Here is a 20,135-nt window from a genome sequence, read left to right as displayed (position 1 = left end):
GGAATGGTCTTGGATGCCATAATCATCATCACATGCACAACGTGGCACACAGCCACAGCAGCACCTTAACAAATGCTACATTTAGTGCTGTCATAAAGTTACTACATTTATATTGACAAATAGAGTAATAGAAAAAATACATTACAGAACACAGCTGTTAAGTTAGCATATAGTTGGTACTTGAGTATATTGGCCCTTAAATTCTGAGCCAAAATATAAATAGCTTTTATATTTATTTAAAATGTATATTGAGTCAGAAAGCTCCATTTATTCCACTGACTTTATCTGCAGCTACTGTATCATTATATGATGAGATGCCAGATTTGTGAGTATTTCAGTTTATAAGAAAAGCACATTTATTCAAACATACATTTACTGCTTGGATTTATTTTCCAGTTATAGAGTTGTTGGACAGCATTTCATGTAGATAAACAGCTCCGCTTAAAGACCATCATTGATATTTTAAATATTTTGATTATACAAACTTAACAGGTATATAAAACTACATCTTATAGTATCTAGGTTCTATTTTAATCGTATACAAACTGATATGTACAGCATAAACACGAGTCTAGGCGCACTGACATTTTACTGCAGTAGAATATTACACAGGTGAGAAAACATTTTCTAAATCAATAAATATGAGAAACAATCCTCTGACACGTCTGAATTAACTGTTAGCTTTGTTCCAATGGGACCTACATAGCGTACATGTAACAGTGAAAGAGCATTTCAGTAATGGGACATGTAAATACAGCATGAGCCACAATAATTACATTGTACATTATTATTGTATTTTACAATGAAGATTTCAGATAAATCTGTTAATATTGTAGATTAATTTTCACGCGTAAAAGTTTTATGAATAAAATTTGCTTACTACTTACTTAATTTACCCATGTGGCAATGAAACTGATTAAAAGCTCTGGTTTAAAAAGGCGACATATTGCAACATAAATCGCTACATTGAATACACAGCAGCAGCCAAATAAAAACCTGACTGACACATCAAAAATAAAATATATAAAAAAGAAAACACTATTTGACAGTGTTGGTGTGTTCTCCAGAAATTGAGCAATACATTCAGACTCTCAACTTCCAGAACTTAACAGACTCTTCTTACGAGACATTCGTAACATATTTAAAAACCACATTTGTGTAGCTCATTTGTTCAAAGTGCTTTTTTTCCCCCCATTGTACAAATTCCTTCTGATGCAAAATCACATCATCCAATCACATGCAAGCTGTGTTAAACAGAAGAACACCTGTCTCTTTAACACATCTCGTTAAGACTCCCCTTGACGAACAAGAGTAATGGGCTCTTTGGTTCCAGGCCGAACTGTAAAGGTCCTACCAAACTGATGTTTAGATGGTCCGTTGCTGCAAAGAAGAACACATTCATGATCATGAGTGGATACTGAAGCTAAACACTGGGCTTATTGTCTCAAGAAGTGATGGTGGCATACTTGAGTAGTGGAAGTCTTACCTGGTGGGAACTTTGACTGAGGATGTGTCCTGATATTTTTTGATCACTTTACCCTCCAGCTCCCGCATGTCCAGGGTTGCTGCTTTGTTGACCACAGGGGTATTCTTACTCTGTGGTGTGGCCCAGGGGACAACAGGGACCTGACTGTCCTCATCAGACAAGGGGGTGCCCCAGTCATCTGAACTAGACTCTGCCTCCTTCATTGGGGCCATTTTGTGGTCCATTTCCAACATCTTCTTTTGTAAGATACTCAGGAGTGTGGCCTGACTGGGCGAAAGATTAGGTGGGAGCTGAGGAAGAGCCACCTTGGGTTTTGTCTGGTCTTGGGGCTTTGGTTTGACATCAATGTGCGGTGGTGGGAGTTTTGGAGGTGTTGGGGGTGCTGGGGGTTTAGGTTTTGGAGGAGGAGCTGGAACTTGAGGAGGAGGAGGAGGGGTCACAGTTGGCCTTGGGACTGTCTTCATTGGAGGAGGAGATGGAACATGAGCTGGAGGAGGAGGGATCATAGTTGGTGTTGGGGCCTTCTTCGTGGGAGGAGGAGATGGAACATGAGCGGGAGGAGGAGGGATCACATTTGGCATTTGGGGGGCCTTCATGGGAGGAGGAGATGGAACATGAGCTGGAGGAGGAGGGATCATAGTCGGTGTTCGGGCCTTCTTCATGGGAGGGTCAGGTGGAGGGATGGAAGGAGGGGGCTCCATAATCTCATCTAAATCATCAAACTCTGGAGGCGGAGGGAGTAATGCCATACTTAACTCCTCTTTATTATTCTCATCCTTTGTAGATTGAGGCATTGATGGACTTTGCTCTATGTTTTGCTTCTGTGCAACCAGGTTGGTCGGTCTTGGGGATGCAGCCATTCTATTGAGAGCTGGACTGTTTAACGGCATCTGATCCCTCACCAGTGCAGGACTACTGGATTTCTGTGGAGTCTGAAGTGTTTGCGTATGTTCCACAAGACTGGCTGGCTTTGGACTCTCCTGTATCATGTCTTGAGATGTTAGAGAAGAGGATGAGCCAGACCTTGGGGTGACAATAAAGGAATTTGGACTTGAGTCACTTGGTTGAATGCTTGCACTAGGATGCTCGGTGTTCTTGCTGCTGTTTTCCCGTGACAGAGATAGAGTTGATCTTTGTTTGTCTCTTTCTTTAGCAGCCATTAAAAGAGCAAGTGGGGAAGCTACAGGCCCTTCTCGTGCCACGTTGGTTTCCATTCCCTTCAGGTTGCGTAGTTTACGATCTAATAACGGACTGAATCTGTGGCCTTGACTTGGAGTTACTTCAAATTTGTCCTTATTGGGCTCTGAAGGACTGTTCACTTTTGGAAGCTGTGGCGATGTCTTATGTATAGTTGGGAGAGGTTTGTCTACCTCTGATGGTGCTGAAACTGTCTCTGCTTCAGCCTCCTTTTTTGGCTCAGGCAGGGGTGAAGGAGAGGGTTGGGTAATTGGTAAGTTCTCCTTTGGTTCCTGTACATCTTTGGAAACTGGTTTAGATGTTGTAGCCACTTTCGGGGCTTTACTATCCACCTGGACAAGCACTGGGTCAGACTGGACAGACCCAGAATCTTCCAGAAGTAACATCTGCTTGGGTTTTGCTCCCCGATCCTCATACCCACCTAGAATCGAGTTCTTAGGAATACTGTAAAGCTTTGCAGTGTTTTGGGGATTGAAGGTGGATTGTGTGGGTGTCTGCACAGGTGGAGGTGGAGCAGGAGTCTGTGGTGGGGAGTCATGAGTGGAGATAGAGGACAGTCTAATGGGTTTTGGAGGTGGTGTCTTATAAGTTTTCTGTTGCTTTTCAGAAGGGGGCTGGGGTGGAGCAAATTTCGGATAATCAGGAACTGGTGGGCTAGAAATGGGTATGGATGATGCTGAGCCACTAGAGCAAGTAGATGGAGGCTTTGGCGGAGCCATTGGTGGAGGTTTTAAGAAGGTTAAGTCTTCCTCGGCCATGAACGGTGCCAGTTTTGGAGCGGGCATGGAAGGAGGCTGGAGGTTTGCCAGGTCTAGGCTGTTCAGGTCGCCCATGAAGTCTGGAGGAGGGATAAAAGAGGGCGGGGGTGGAGGTGCCGTTGAGGGAGGGGGAGGAACAAATATTTCCCCCTCCACGAGGTCGGGTATAGATAAAACAGATCCATTGGACACGCTGACTGGAAAAAAGAAGAGAGAATAACTGATAAAACAGTTGTGTTATACACTGTGGAACAGCAGTATTTAACATGTGTTGCTTTCCCTTGTTTCATGCATTAACGTACTGTAGAAGTATTCAGCACTATGTGATAAATGTTAAGCATGTCAATAAGATAATACAACTCCTAAATTTAACTGGATGTGATCAGATGCCTGATAATCTGATAATCTTTAATACACCAAGGAATGAATGATAACCACTTCTTTCTATAAATGCAAACACTCCCATTCTGTAAATATTCTTGCCATCTGGTATCGCTGTTGGGACGCATGCAGACGAGCTATTGCACAACTGCCTGGACAAACATTTACCTGCCCTGAATATTCAACTTGTGCCGTGATCCATCAACTGAGTCTGACTAAAGGCACCACAAATGATCAGTGTGTAAATAATAGAATTCAAGCATTTGCCATGTTAAACTTAAAGCACATATTTGTGGTTGGTCAATGCTCACCTGAACCGTTGACCTTTGGACCATTGAAAGGGGGGAGGATGGGGACTTTGGGTGTTGGGACGGCATATCCTTGAAAACTGTCTAAACTTGAGGACTGTGAGGGAAAAAAACAAACGCCATCAGAATGTTGACATTTCAACATTTGAAACACACACACACTACATCCTGTTCTCGAGGCACTAAACAGTTGTTTTTCTGGCAAGTATTTAGTAATGAAGTGATCAAACCAGTTCTCAACTAACACAGCTCTCAACACTCCTTGAAAAAGATCAGCATGTCCAGTACATCATTAGCATCAATAGAACAATACTTGCTAATTTCATTAGCTCTCAAGTATTGCCTTATGTTCAAAAAAAGGCAATGGGAAATAAAACTCATCATTTTACTGCAACTTACTATTCTGCAACAAAAATACATGAACTTTTAGCTCAGTCTTAGTTTTGCCGTGACTAAACTGGAGGTGGAGTTTTCTAAAGGATCAGTTTTGTGCCTCACGCTTTCACATACTTCAGTTATGAGGAGCACTTAGTGAATCAGAGGATACACCTATTATTCTTCTCATTGTCTAGTGTTAAAGTGGGCCTGGCTGAGAAAATCGCACACTGTCACTGCTTGGATACCGGTGTTTTTGTGTGTGTTGTGTACGCGAGAGTGTCTCTGTGTGTGTGAGTGTGAGGGAGATTTGGATTCTTCACGGCCCAAACGCCACCAAAAATAAACACTGACTATGTTGACACTATACAAGTCCAGAGAGTGAACTGGGTATGTGCCCTTCAAAAGGTCAAGAAAAATCATTCCAGCAATGGAAGATGTTTTCTTTACTCCTGTGTCTCTTGACGTTATTAAGCTGCAGGCTTTTTGAGTAATCTGCTAATGGAATAAAGCAACAACACACTAGATTTGCTTCAAAAAGTCTTACAAATTAGGCTCTGATACTGATTTTTAGCTCTATAAAGGCCTATTTGTATGCATGTAATACAGCTACGCAAATCATAAAGTTCCTATATATAGAATCAAACTACTATTGTGTACCTTCTAACAATCCACATGCCAAACAAAGTCAACAGATGCCACTAGCAGGCAGTTGAGAATTAAAATATGTGAAAGATTCTGCTCCCTTTGCTAATGATGACAGCACATTCATGTAGCATAGCATAGAAAGGTATGAACACTGAGGCGTGTCAGTAAAGATGGTGTATGATCCAGTTTGATTCCGTCTGTTTGTTCACTGCACTGTGACTCACTTTCAGCTGTCGCAGAAGTCTGAGCTGTCCTGACCGTGTGCTGATGGGTGTGCCACATCCAACACATGCCACAGACGCATTCACAGAACACTCCCCAAACTCTGAGGTGTGTGAACTGGAGATGAGCTTTTCACTTGTATCCACATCATGATTACATAATGGAAGGCCTGACAGTCATACAGACTGCTAATGTAGTTTTTAAGTTAAAATGTAAAGTAAAAGTACTCCATTACATGATAAAGTTTACATGTAAAATGTTTAAGTAAAAGTAATAAAGTATTACCAGAATAATATACTTATGATTATCCAGAACCAACCAACCACATTTGCATAATATCGGCTATATTCACAGTAAAAGTGAAGCTAACTGAACATAGAATACAGTACGGGGCCGACCAGAGACACGGTGAGCGGTGCTGGCTCAGGCGTGTGTGAGCTGACCAATCAGAGGAGACTGGGTATTCGGGAGGGGGGCCATAAAGAGAGCTAAAACATAGTGTTTCAGACGGGGAATAAAGTGCTGCAGCACTGGACAGTCAGAGAAAACTGATGTGTTTTTGAGCATTAAAGCATGTAACCCTTTTCTAGAAGTAACCCAAAATAAAGTTATGAACCTGAAAAAGAGCATAATATGTCTCCTTTAAAATTCTATTAAGTTGAAAGCACGTCTGAATGCAAAAAAAAAAAAAGCATAAAGCACTGCACTGTTTCTGACTTCCTCTTGACTTCCTCTTTTTGAAAAACTCGATTGCAGATTTGTCTTATGCATGTTGACAGTGATGCCTTCTTTATTGTGGACAACATGTTGTGATAATATCAGAGCCATCAGAGTTGTTGTATAATCACAGTGATAATGCATATCATTCGAGAAGAATCCACACATGAGAGTATATTATAATTCTTAGAAGGGAAAGTGACTTTCACTAAACAAACATTTCCAAACTCAATCGATGCCACTGCTCAACTTGAAAAAATTACAAATGATTTATTTAACACTTGGTAGAATTACCCAACAAGGGCTCAGATTCATACCTATCTTGGCTTTGTGCTTTTTTGAGCTGACACAGATTCAAACACACTACACACTAAACTACCCCTTATCAGCTTATTTGCATCTGTTCAGCTCTGCAGATATGGAGGTCAAGATGAAGTGATGCTTCAGTTGCAGGTAAACAACAGGGTAGAGACTATTCAGAAGCATAGCTACTTGTGTTATTCCAACGTAAGACAATTATTGATAAATGTGAACATCTAGATTAAATGCACCATTACAGAGATACTCACTGTGTGATGCTTGACGGTGGGTCTGGCCCGCACACTGGCAGTTCCTGACTCGGGAATCGCTGATGACTCCAGCACCAGCTCCACATTGTCTGAGGAAATAAAAAGCAAAAGATTTTAATCCTCTGGAAATCTTTTGTTTGCGGTGCAAGTTTCAGTTCATTTTAGTCATTCAGTTTCTGCTCAGAGAGGACAAACAATGGGGTTAGTGTACGACGCAGATGAGGAGATATTTGGCGATTTAAAAGAACAAACTCACATTATTGCTCACTCTGGGTCGTCTGCAACGTTATACAGTATTCATGAATATTTTTCCAGAAATCTGTAAGTTTCTAAAAATGCGAAAAAGGCTCATGAGAACATTTCACTGCACTGCGTCCACCTGTGCATTGTTCTTCTCTCAGGTAAGATTAGTACATTCTACTCATTGCACAGGTAAGGAGATACTATACGAACCAAAGTGGCCTCTTAGTAGTTGTCACTCAACCTAATGATCCACTGTGCTTTCACAGGTGGCTTTGTTGTTGACAACTAAATAGTTATGGGCAACTGACTGTAATGACTGTAATCTGTATTTATATTTCACCACTGTGCTGAAATCAAAGCTTGGTTATGATGGCAACAGAAGTCAGTACTGTCAATCATATTTAAATTTGGGTTAAATTAACTGATCTGTATTTATATTCACTCTCTCCAACAGAACTGGCATCATCATGTCTGCGAAACATGAATGTATTTAATGCTTTTAAAGTATTGTTCATAGTGCAGGCAATGGAGGGTAATGATCCTGCAATTTGAAGTTAAAGCGGCAAAGGTATTAATATAATTCTTCAATGTTAGTGGAAATTAGGGTGTTTTCTTTTTATTGTGGTATGAGACTGTATATCGTCTTATATTTAGGATGTAGTTATATTGTGATATGTCACAGATGTTGTCTTTTCCTGGTTTTAAAAGCTGCATTACAGTAAAATGATGTCATTTTCTGAACCTAACAGACTGTTCTACTTGTTCTAACACTTACCTTTACCCACTTAGTCATTGTATCCATGGTATTGATGACTATTTACCACAACATCAATATCGAGGTATTTGGTCAAAAATATTGCCATATTTGATTTTGTAAAAATATCGAGATATATATTGTGTATCGCAAAATAGCTTAAAAATATCGCATCATTTTCAGGTCATATCACTCAGCCCTAGTGATGGTCTTGAGCTCACTTTTGTGTTCCCAGAACCAAGAGGAAGGTGAACATAACTTCAGATGTCAAAGAACAAACAAATCAAGACCAGGACAGCTGAAAGACGCACTCTGCTAAACCAACTGATAATATCAGAGGTCACTGCGGTTGCTTGGAGAAAAGACATTTAGCAGCCGTACATTCCTCTGCTGTTCATTCCAGTGTCAGACATCTTGTCTGTCCAATGAGTGACTGATGAAAGAAACTTGTCGCTGAGAGCGATTTAGTCTGCCTTCTACGGCAGCGCTTCTCACTGAGGCTGAAGAAAGAGCGACCAAAGGGCTTGACATTATTAACAAGGAAATCAAATTGTTTGTCCCTTATTTAATGTAGGCGTCACTCCAAAGAAAATACCACTGAGGGCTCAACAGTATGAAAGCATGAATCAGCTGTGGTGTGAAACCAGTCTAACCAAATGATTAGTTTCCCTTTATTGTGCACCTGCCTGATTTAAATAGACAAATGTTCTCTCTCATGTTGCAGCTTTGCATAGCGCTCGTTTCCTGCTCACAATCAAATGGAACTAAGAGCCGAGAGGTTTATCAGTAAACTGATATGTCAGAGTAGTTATTGTCTGGGATCTGTGCTACCCTAATATTGTGGTATCGGCTTTTAAGGGGTCTGTTCCTGGTTGATTTGCATTTAAGCAATTTAACTGCATTATTTAGCTGTTTATGCTGAGGGAGAAGAACAGTGTTTCAGCATTTGAGACTGTTTAATAGCTCTTAAAGTCCCTTATTGTGTACTACAGCTGCCACAATTAGTCGATTAATCAGTAACTCAATCAAAAGAAAATGTCTTGCCAACTATTTTTTTATAACTGATTAATTGTTTTTCAAGAAAGCATGTCAATAATTTGCTGGTTCCAGCTTCTTAAATGTGAGGATTTGCTCCTTTAATTTGTTATTTATGACGGTGAACTTTGGGTTTTGAACTGTTGGTTGGACAAAAGAAAAGATTTTGGAAAATTGTGACGAGCATTTCATATCATTTCTTGACATTTTAAAGACTAAATGATCAATCGCGGTTGAAAAAAGTTGTTAGTTACAGTTTCAGTTGTCAGTACAGTATGTGTACATGCTGTTATACAATGATGGGATGAGTATATTTACATAAGTACTGCACTTAAGTACAATGTTGAGGTAGTAGTACTTGAATATTTCCATTTTGTACTATTTTTTTTACTTCCACTACACATTTTGGAAGCAAACATTGTACTTTTCACTAGAGCCTGACCGATATATGCGTTGGCTGATATTATCAGCCGGTATTAGCCTGTTACAGATATATCGTTGTATATGTTGTCGATATCGGCTGATAAGAAAACTTCTTGGTTTTAAAAAAACACATTGAGAAAAGATGCTTGTGGTAATTTGTAATTTCCAGCGAGGTTTACTGTTTCAGTGCACTGCTGTCATTTTAGACATTTCTTACAAAAAGTTTTTGTGACTAACTCCTGCCTTCGTTACATATCTTTGTCCGTGGTTGATAATCACATTTGAGAGATCTCTGTATTCAAACAGAAGTAATATGATTTTTCTTTCATCAGTATCATTCAGTCCCACTCATACATTAGCTGTAATAAATAATTACTAATAAATATAATACTGTTGTGTATCTGAGATTGTTTGACAGGCCAGATCTGAAAACACCACTCAAACAAACACACTGAGAGCAGCTGTCTCAGACTTTTGGAGCTTGAAGACATTCAGTTACACAAGTTTGGACTTAAACCAAAACACATAACTACAAATAGCTGTGACATTATGTGTGAAGAACAGAGGCAGACATGCAGGGTCACCCAGATCTACCAGGTAGGGACGTTAACGTTTAAGAACAGGTTTCTCGTGGATGAATCACATTCCCATGATGATACCTGCTGCTACCTGTTCATCACAGCATGTCATGGAAAACACTGAGGAGACTTTCTCTGAGATCAACAGCTGTAAAGTCTTCGTGGAGACAGACTCGTGCCCGTGTCAACAAGTACAAAGGTCGTGTTATCATTCAGTAAAAGTCACAGTGATTACATGTACCTGTTGTACATTACAGTGCACAGAGGCCCTGTGATCAGTGAACTCACCCATGTCCTTCATTTTGATATTGGTGTCGAAAAGAGACTGGTTCTTCCGACCCAGAAAGTTGAACGCTCCTCTCTTCATGATTATTGATGAGTGGATGTGTAGATACGACTGTTCGGCTCAGGCACGATTCATTGACGCATTTTTGATCCACAGGTAAATCCGAGCGGGTAAAGGTGAGCAGCTGGGCAGGTGAGCTGGACTTGTCGCGACAGGTGCACCGCCGCGCACGCACACAGGTGAACCTGACTCCTGTGATTTGGTTCAAACTTTTCTGGACACACAGAGAAAATGGAGCTGGGCCCGCCCACTCTCCTTTCACTGTGCCTCCCTGTTTTTTCTTTTCTTTTTTTTTATACACTCCTACAGGTGAGGCCTCGGCTCTCCTTTGCGCACACATTCCAGCACAAAACTCACCTGAACGAGCTGATCTGCTCTTTAATTTGCTTTAACGTCACCAGAGTGTAATTGCTCGGCCCTGAGGTGAGTCTGTCATCATTATAATCTCTTTAAAACACTGTGGTCAAAGCAGGTGAGGAGGAGTGTGACACTGGTTTCACATCAGGACGATTTGAATGATCATAAACACGTTCAGGAACAGTTTAACTTTACAGCCCCTTGATAAAAAGACAAACGTGCTTTTATTTTAAATGGCACACTCCAGCAGGAAATATGATGGTGATGGGGAATCAGTTGGGTAATTTCGCCCTATAGATGTGTCATAAAACAGCTGATAAGAAGGTTAAACTCTATAATACTCTACTTATGTATCACCTTCAAGTCCGAATTATAAAGTGTTTAATAACTTTATATATTATAAAGGACATATAGTCATGTTTTGTACTTAGGCTACACGCTATTCTGAGTTACCTGTATTTTATTGAGTGTTTCAATTTCATACTTCTTTCCAGTGACGTGGTCTCAAGTCACTGTGACTTGGACTCGAGTCAACTCAAGTCACTGTTTTGATGAGTCGCAACAAGACTTGACAGAAAATAACTGACTTGGACTCGGGAGTTAAAGACTCGTGACTTGAGTTAACTTGAGACATGATGACTCAAACGACTGTGTTTCATGTGTTCATTTAGTATTTTCAGTTTGTTTTTTGTTTTTTTCATGCTGTTTTACTTTGTTTATATGTGGCGGACCCTGCCACCTTTCTAGTTCAAACAGTGTTCTGGAGACCTTATTTTCCTCTGAGAACAGCTTGTTTATTCAGTTATGGAAAAAAATATATATTTCTGAGTTTGTATTATTACCTCATTAATATTGTAAATATTAAAAATTCTGAGTTTGAATTTCTTCTCCAAAACTACACAGTGCCCCTTTAAAAATGAGAGGTTTTTTTATTTTTAGGGTTAGGGTTAATTATTTGTTTTTATGTTTGATTGCAATACCTCCCTGACAATCAGTAATTATAATAAAAATGTAATTAATTGTCATTCTTGTTAAACAGGTTAAATAAATTGGCCACTAATATTTACCAATACTGTATTTTCTCTCTAAAGGTGCAATATGTAAAAAGTTACTAAACTAAAATTATAAACAGACTGAAGAAATAAATATTTACATATTATGTCATAGACATCTATGTTTTGTGTTGCCAAGATATCTACTGAAGTTAGACTGCTAACCAGCCGGCAAGAGGTGATAACCATGAGATACATCAAGAGATTCGGGTAATGGACAAAAAAAAAGAAACAAAACAAATTAAAAAGAACAACATACATTTATTGGAGTATTTGTTACAAAATTACAAACATCAGCTTATACATGCAGGTTTTGAGGCTTTCTGCAGTGTGGCACAGACTAATCTGATAGTGATCAGGAGTTTGTACAGTGATCGCATGATCGCCCTTTGTCCTGAGCCTGAACTGTGGAAGCTCTTACAACATTTGGCCAGAAAAATATCAACACCAGGTGATGGAGCCAAACCATGCAAAAACATAAACAATCTAAAATGAATTATTTAATAAGCTGTCCAGATATGTTCTCCTCTTTTAGCATTTATCAGAACAAATCAGCCCATGCCATATTATCCCTCTTGGTATTTACTCAAGTATTTATGAACTATGGTTGAGTTTTTAATATGAATTAATTTTTTAATCCTCAAAACAAATCTGTGTCAACGCTCAGATATTACCTGAATTCCATGGCATTATTTACTAAAGGATGGTGAAGCATGTGACCTTTGTACTTTAAGCAGGATCACTGTAAATATGATGTTGAGGAGCCTCGGCTTAAGAGGATCAAGAATCCTCTAAAGCTCAGAGCTCGCTGACCTAAGACAGCGACATCATTCACTTAATGTCCGTCTGAGCCAAACAGCTATCTTTATTTGGGGAGCTGAGGAGGTTGACAGTGTGGTTACTTTGGTCCTAATATCTTCTAACATGATAACAATCCAGTCCAAGGGCAATTGATCTATGTCCTTGATCAGATTGATATTAAAAGTAGGATAAGGGGGATGATCGCTCCCCCTGCTGAGTCCACCAGTCGTGTTGCCGTTACTTGTTCATCTGTAAGTCCCTTATTGGGAAGTTGCCATCGTATATATCTGATATGTTTCATTGATCCCCTGGTACTGATCAAACTCCATCTTATGACAGGCTTTTATAGCAAGTCCCTCAAGTTTGTACTGAACATGGAAGATCGACTTTTAGTTTCTAAAAAGAACCAATAGCCTGGCACACTTTACAAAGCACCCTAAAAATTAACACTTTATTTTGCTATTCTGTGCCATTTGGCATCCCCACAGTTTCTCAGCGCAACACCAATGCTGTAAATACAAATCCAGGGTTCATGTTGCAAATTTATCAGATGTAACGCTGGATGAGATAATTAGTTATCGGCAGCTACAGTTACTTTTGCAACAGATGAAACTATCTGTCCGTCAGGAAACTCTGCAATCACAGAGTTGAGCAGCCAGAGGACATCAGCAGGAAAGCTAGAATACATTTCTCCATAAAATATAACCCAGTAACATCAACGTAGTTGGCATTGTTCGACATAGTGCAGTCAATGCACTTCACGTTCGGCACTTTGCCTGGAGATTCTACCCCCCACTCAAGTTAGTGCAATTACAAGTGACTGGGGCGCAGAGTGGGACAGACAGAGCGCCATTCTCCATTTTACAAGACACAGTACCATTAAAATGATTTTGAAGCTCTCATTTTAAGGTAAAAAAAAGTTACATATTGTTGCTTTAAATCCAAACCATTCAGTGTCTTGTTTGTTTTCCATCTTTAATGAACTGTATTTATATACTTTCTGTTTTGTATCTTTTATGTAATTTGCTCGACATCAGTGTAAATGAGGGCCAGTTTAAATAAAGGTCAAACATATTTAAGTTAGGAGCAGTTTTGCCCCCATGCTTTACACAGTAGTACTTGATTTTTGAGATATTCACACTAGCCCATCAATCTTTTTTTGTCCCTCTTGGTTACAGTCACAGTATTTGTCTGTCTGTCACACCTAAACCTCAGTTGTCCCGGAGACAAACCAGACTGGTCCATCCGGTTCCTCTGTCCTCACGTCTACTGATGCTGGCTGAAATGTGAAAAATGTGCTGGCAAGAGCCTTGAACACTTTACCTGCTTCCCTGTGCTGAACATACTTCCTTTACATACTATCATAAAATGTGAGTTGTAGCAGTTATGGCCATCATTGGCACGTTTAAAAAAAATATCAATTTAATCATACAGTTATTGCCACACGTGATGGCAGATTTATGTCTTTTAATTGTATGTAAACTAATAAAGACACTTTACATAGTTGATAAAAGTTTATTGAAACATAACAGTGTCCTAATGTGGTAACACAGGCAACCATAAACGCATTTTTCTGATCAACTTCCACTACCCTTACCTTTATTCCCATAATTTATTTCCATTCTGCCACAAATCATCCAGACTCTGACTTAGACATTGGACTGACAGTACCCATTTACACACACAGTAAAAGGAAATGAAGAACAAAAGACCATAAATGTTTTCCATGCCATCGTGATGAATCAGTTGTAATTGTAAATGAAACTACAGATGAAGGCCGAACCAGATTTATGGGGTAGAAGAATATAGTCGCTGAGATGACATAAGCAGTTACAGTGTGTTTCATTACAGATCTGTCATTTGAAGGCAGCGTTTATTTTCATTAAGGAGCACTTCTCTTTAGAAAGTAGTTCCAATGCTTGCTCTTTGTGTCTGCCTCTGTGTTGCTTGTTTTAATTAGTACCTGATAATGGAGCATAATGAGGTGTTGTCATCTCTGTCCAGTCCCACAGAGCAGCAGCCACAGCAGTGGACCTGACAGCAGATGGAGGAGCTTTAAGTGGGTCTAAAGAAACACAGTGACTCCACTCCTCCAGTGAAACTAGGGTAAGCTGAGAGATCACTTAGGATGACAGTGAGAAGACTTAAGGAAAAGAGCTTTATGAATATGGCCAAATATTTTCAAACTGATGTTACCTTTACATACAAAAAATGTTTAATTCTGCATTTTATGGTTGGCTTCTCTTGTATGCATCGCTCTATGTGTAACTCCAGTGGAGGTGCATTTACCTTTTCTGTTCCCCGATGTGTCAATGACCTCCTCGCTGTGAGGTTGAGTTCATGTAGTAACAGAGGAGTAACACATTAACTGTGTTGACTGATGGACAACCCCAACTTCTACACTCCAAGGCCCTCTGGGTCACATTTAACCCATCTGAGGCCTCCATTTGCCCTGCAAGACAATAACAACACATTGATATTAAAGACCAGGACCCAGTGATGGAGAAGACTAAATAACATCTGACAATAAAGCAAGTGCACATCCACATATAATCAGTCATACTTTATGATATATAATTAAATTTTATAGAAGGTTTTCCTTTTTCTTTGCCATGTGAGCAGCGTGGCTCCGTCACGGGAGTGCCAGTCTGTCGGCCACTTTGCTCCAGCCTGAAATATCTCAATAAACATTGTAGGGATTGCCATGAAATTTTGTACAGAAATTCCTGGTCTCAAGAGGCTGAATCCTACTCACTTTGGTGAATCTCTCACCATGAGGTTGACTTTTTAGTTATTTTATTCAAAGATCTCCTCAAACATTGGAGGACTTGCAGGAAAATGTTGTTCGTGGATTCTTGGTCTCCAGAGGATGATCTGTGATCGTTTGGATCTCCTGATGTTTAATCTGCCACCACCATCTGTAGTACTTTCTCTACAAAATGGCACTTCAAAAATAATGGAACAAGTGAAAAGCGAGTCCCCTTATCTCTTTTCAATGGTACTTTCTAGATTATTGTGTCCTATATTAAGTGTAATATGGTATTTTGACAAGAAATCAGACAAAAATACAATTCTGATTCTGAGCAAGTGATGCCATTTTTATCAGCCTCAATCATGAAAATTATGATGAAGTAAATTATTTAAAAAATAAAAATGGTGACATACTGTCCACACACACAGAGAGAGAGAGCGTATCTATATACATACATATATATGTATATGTATATAAATCATCTGTACATGCCTACAAGATAACCCTTCCATGCATGGAAATCAGCCTCGGTGTTAGCGAATGCTACCATGCTAAACCAACATAGTGAAAATGGAAAATATTCCACTTGCTAAACATCAACAAGCATTATGGTTATAAGCATGTTAGCATACTGAACTGAGCACCCAGTACAGCCTCACAGAGCTGTTAGCGTAGCTGTAGAACAACTGAACAGAAACATGGCAGGAAAGCATACATTCCTTATATTCTACAATCCCACTATGTACCCATATGTACAAAACAGGCAGAGAACAAAATGAAGCATAAGACACTAGCAACAAGAGGGTCAATATTAAAATACATTTACAATCACAGAAAAGTCACAACCAGAATGATTAATTCACAAGACAATTTAGGGGATTCCTTGAAGAAGGCCTACAATAGATAATCTCTCATAAGGGAATAACAATAATAATTTATTATACAGCTGAATATGGAAATGGTTTTTGGTCAGCCATTTGTATTGCAGAGTTCATTAGGCACTATAATGCCTCCATAGAATGTAATAATTGATATTAATTGATATGTTCAAATTGATTGATTTCATATTAGCCGGTCAGAAATCTTAAATATAGATTTTTTTTCAGTAAGCCTGTGTCATGTTGTACACAAAGATTTATTTCTGCTATTAGCTCTCTTCAATTAGCCTTTGAGAGGCAAAGTGGATTACAACTTCTGAGCCTTCTCCCACAGATGCACAAAGAGATCATTGGCTAACACACAAACACACACACACACGCACACCCACACACTGAGCCCTGCTGCTTGCAGTGTTTTCCTGTCCGCATACTGGCCAAGCCCGGATGCTTGGTGGATGCGTACGTTCTGGTTATGATTTTGACTGGATTTTTTACATCTTTATTCTGAAAAACAGACATGGGAAATAACCCTGGGTCGAGTGTGGCGGAAATACAAGCTTGTGAGAGTCATCAGTGGTACAGAAAATTCATGACTGAGTGCCCATCTGGACTTCTCACCTACTACGAGTTCAAGCAATTTTTTGGCCTGAGGAATCTGTCAGCTACGTCGAACGCCTACGTTAAGACTATGTTTACAACGTTTGATATGAATGATGTAAGATGATTTCTAATTTTCTGGCGGGGCAATATATTTATCATCATATTTCTGTATTAGTAAAGGTGAATCTCTAAGTGTTCTCATCATTAGTTGCTTTTTAGATTTGCTGAACAGTGAAATGTTTATAAACTGTATCATCTAAGTTTTAGGTCACATTCAAATGTATCTATTTGCAGGTAGATATCTTATGATAATGCTGCTAATATGAATGATCCAAATAATATGTAGAATATGCCAATAATACTAAAAATCTACCAATCTATCTATTACTATCACTAAAAACAAGAATTATAATGATCATCATCATCTTCAACACTGAGCCCACAACGATTTTAAAAAACATTTATGTTTATGATTATGTTTATGTTTATCTATTATTTATTCTATTTCCTGTTGATTAGCTGTATGAGCAAAGAAACTGGTTCATGTTCATTTAAGTTTTATAAAAACATTGCATGTATTTTGTTTCAGTGTTGCTTGTGTTTTCAGCAGAAGAAAGTCTCTCTTGTTATTTCTGCTGATAGAAATCTGTTCTCAGTCTGTTAGAGAGGGAGGCTTATCCCATTGACACTGCGTACCCAGCTGATCTCTTTTGCAACCTCTTTTTACATACGTGGGAACTAGGAGCAGGTGTGAGCTCCCTCACTGGGAAGAAATGGTTTTCTGCAAAGACATGTTTATTCAGGAGTTATGACTGCATTATTAGATCTTTTGGGGGGTGTAGTTTTATAAATGGGAAGGAAAAAGGTCTTAATTCAACAATTTGCCAGTTTTTTTCACTCATTCTTTAATATGTGAATTTTTTTAATTTTTGCTTTGTTTTGTTTTTTGCAGGACGGTTTCATTGACTTCATGGAGTATGTGGCCGCTCTAAGCCTGGTGCTGAAAGGAGGCGTGCAGCAGAAGCTCCGCTGGTACTTCAAACTCTATGACATAGATGGGAGTGGCTGCATCGACCGTGATGAGCTGCTTCAGATAATTAAGGTGCGCATGAACTTTCATGGCTAAGTAAAAGACCCATGAAAATCCCACTCTACTGTCCTGGAACAACCTGTTAAGACCACTCAGATCCTTCCCCTGAGGCTAAAAGGAGTGTGGGACAAACTGTGGCAATTGAAAGGTTCAGAGGGCAAATAGCTGATGCTTAGCTGACATCTACTGGTGGAAGAAATGTGAGCATCAGGAAATCAGTGTCAGTTTTTAATTGTGGAGGAAGATCTTTTGCTGAAATAAAATTACCAGCACAACAGCTTAGAAATGCTACATTACAAGTCCTGCATTCAAAATGCTACTGAAGATAAGTAAAGTATTATCAGATAAATGTACTTAAAGTATCAAAAGTAAAAGTACTCGTTCTGCTGAAAATTGACCCTGTGAATGATATATATATTATATTATTGTTGTATATATTGTTGTTATATGTTGTTATATGATGCATCAAGCTTTTGTTTCTGTAATTATTTTATATACTATTATTACTATCATCCGGTGCTCCCCAACCTGAGTGTCACACAATAAATCTGATGCATGTTGAGATCATGAAACGGGTAGAAAATAAGACAAAAGGCTTCTGCTACACACATTCTTATTATTATCTTGTTTTTTTGTGAACTGTTTGAGGGTTTTACCTTGTAGAGTCTGAGATATTTATTAAAATTAAACCATTTGAGCAACGTAGAAATGTTTTCTGTTAAGTTGCTAACGACTAAAGCCATAAAAACAAAAGTAGTGAATGAAATGACTAAATAAAAAGTGCAACACTTAGCTCTGAAATCTAGTGAAGTAAAAGTATGAAGAATGTAGAAGGTGTATGCAGAGTAACACTTTTTTCACTTTCTGGTCTCCTGTCAGTGATCAGCACCTCATTAAAGCTCTTGATGTACATTACCTGTCTACGATGTAAAAGCATAAAGTAGCGTAAAAATGAAAATACTTCATGTATTTAGTTACATTCCAGCACTGGTTTTTAACATGATCTCCCATCTTTGTGTTTAGTCCATCCGTGCAATCAATGCATTGCCTTGTGAGATGTCAGCAGAGGACTTTGCCAACATGGTGTTTGACAAGATCGACATCAATGGAGACGGTAAGAACCGAGGCTGAAATCTTCAGGCGGACATCGGCAACCACAGTTAAATATTCACTTAATATGAATTTCTGTCCCCGCCAACAGTGAAGGATTTGAGTTCAGTGTATGTGTTTCTGTTTTTCAGGTGAGCTGTCCTATGAAGAGTTCATGGAGGGCGTCCAGAACGACGAAATGCTGCTGAAGACACTAACAGAGAGTTTGGACCTCACACACATTGTCCATAAAATTCAAGGAGAGTTAAGGGCCAACGTCTAATATTTCCTGAAATATATAACTTTTGTGTGCCACGGCTGAAACTGGGTTCAGGATGACCCACGAATCATCATCAGGACAAATGGATGTGGATGGATCTCTGTGTCGTTATCAAAGTACAGCACAGTTGTACTGTTTTGATTTTTCCGCACATATTCATGGGCCAGCAAAGACTTTCCATCTATAATGAAGCTGTATTCATTGAAAGGATACAAACTTCAAAATTAGAAAAGCATGACACCTCATACTGTAGCTTCTAATGCTTTTAACATGCACCTAAAACATATATTTACAAGCTATCCACTAATGTGACGATAATTCACAATGAAAACAAACAATTTCAATGTTATAAAGACAAATCAATAATTCATATTGTCCAAAGTGTTCAGGTGCATCATCTGTTGGACTTAATTAACACTCCATCCAGTGGTTTCTATCCAATGTGCATTAAGTACCATTATTGCCATGAATTCTAGTCATCGCTGTTAAATACATGTTGAGTTTTACGGTAAAAATGTACTTCTAGATTCCAGAGACCCTTTAATTTTCTTAATTGTATTGTTGTATGTCATGTGCAGTAAATGGAGAGATTCTCCTTCATCTGAGATTACTGAGCCTCTATTATATTTAAATGAAGGTATTTTTTAAAGCCTTTACAGTAAAGCTCTTTTATACTTTGAATGAATTAGATGCTGAGTTAAAACTGAGCTACTGAACAGCAGCTGTAATGTTTATTTTAAAATAAAAACGGCGATCAAAGCCATGTGTCTTTCTTCCTTAATCAGCCGCTTGTTCCAAATTAAAAAATAGCGTCACAGAAAGTAAAGTAACTGAAATCAACAACACTACAACCATGACAAGTTTTTAAATATCGTGTTCTTCTTCTTTGTCAGCCTGTAGTCCGGTGTTTTCCTAAATTAAAGTTTGCACATTAGATTAGTTTCTGATGCTGTAGAGTCTGCTGACTGCAGAGCTTTGTGTTTAAAAAGAGTAAAGATTTCATTTTGCTGAAGGTAAATGATTGATGCTGCAGACTATGTGAAAGAAAAATAAAGGTCGTTCTAAAGTGTGAAGCAGGAAGCAGATCCAGTGTTAATGTAACAGACAGTACATGAAGTAGCACATTCGATCACTTCTTTGTTGTCATTCATTCCTAAATTTGTAGCTTAGGACACTTTATCACAAGTTATGGCTTT

General features: G+C 38.9%; 2 protein-coding genes across 3 annotated transcripts; one reads left to right on the top strand and one right to left on the bottom strand.

Moving 5' to 3' along the window:
* Window positions 1-367: 367 nt before the first annotated feature.
* LOC140997776 (uncharacterized) lies at window positions 368-10,078 on the bottom strand. Its single transcript, XM_073467801.1, has 5 exons — window positions 9,983-10,078; window positions 6,662-6,750; window positions 4,134-4,227; window positions 1,487-3,638; window positions 368-1,380 (listed from the first exon to the last, which is right to left on the bottom strand). Exons 1-5 carry the CDS (start codon window positions 10,059-10,061, stop codon window positions 1,287-1,289), a joined length of 2,508 nt encoding a protein of 835 aa, XP_073323902.1. The 5' UTR covers window positions 10,062-10,078; the 3' UTR covers window positions 368-1,286.
* Window positions 10,079-10,315: 237 nt separating this feature from the next.
* On the top strand, window positions 10,316-19,539 carry guca1ab.2 (guanylate cyclase activator 1Ab.2). 2 transcript variants are annotated; one of them, XM_073467803.1, is made up of 6 exons: window positions 10,316-10,463; window positions 14,255-14,356; window positions 16,396-16,595; window positions 17,433-17,582; window positions 18,594-18,684; window positions 18,812-19,539. In XM_073467803.1, exons 3-6 carry the CDS (start codon window positions 16,398-16,400, stop codon window positions 18,940-18,942), a joined length of 570 nt encoding a protein of 189 aa, XP_073323904.1. In that variant the 5' UTR covers window positions 10,316-10,463; window positions 14,255-14,356; window positions 16,396-16,397; the 3' UTR covers window positions 18,943-19,539. The 2 variants fall into 2 exon arrangements, with proteins under 2 accessions (XP_073323904.1, XP_073323903.1); XM_073467802.1 differs by lacking the exon at window positions 10,316-10,463 and adding an exon at window positions 11,668-13,620.
* Window positions 19,540-20,135: the final 596 nt, after the last annotated feature.

The sequence above is a fragment of the Pagrus major genome, chromosome 6 (genome assembly GCF_040436345.1).
Source record: "Pagrus major chromosome 6, Pma_NU_1.0".
Classification (NCBI taxonomy): Eukaryota; Metazoa; Chordata; class Actinopteri; order Spariformes; family Sparidae; genus Pagrus; species Pagrus major.
The sequence above is the reverse complement of the archived record's forward strand: the minus strand, read 5'-3'. Positions and strand labels throughout refer to the sequence as shown.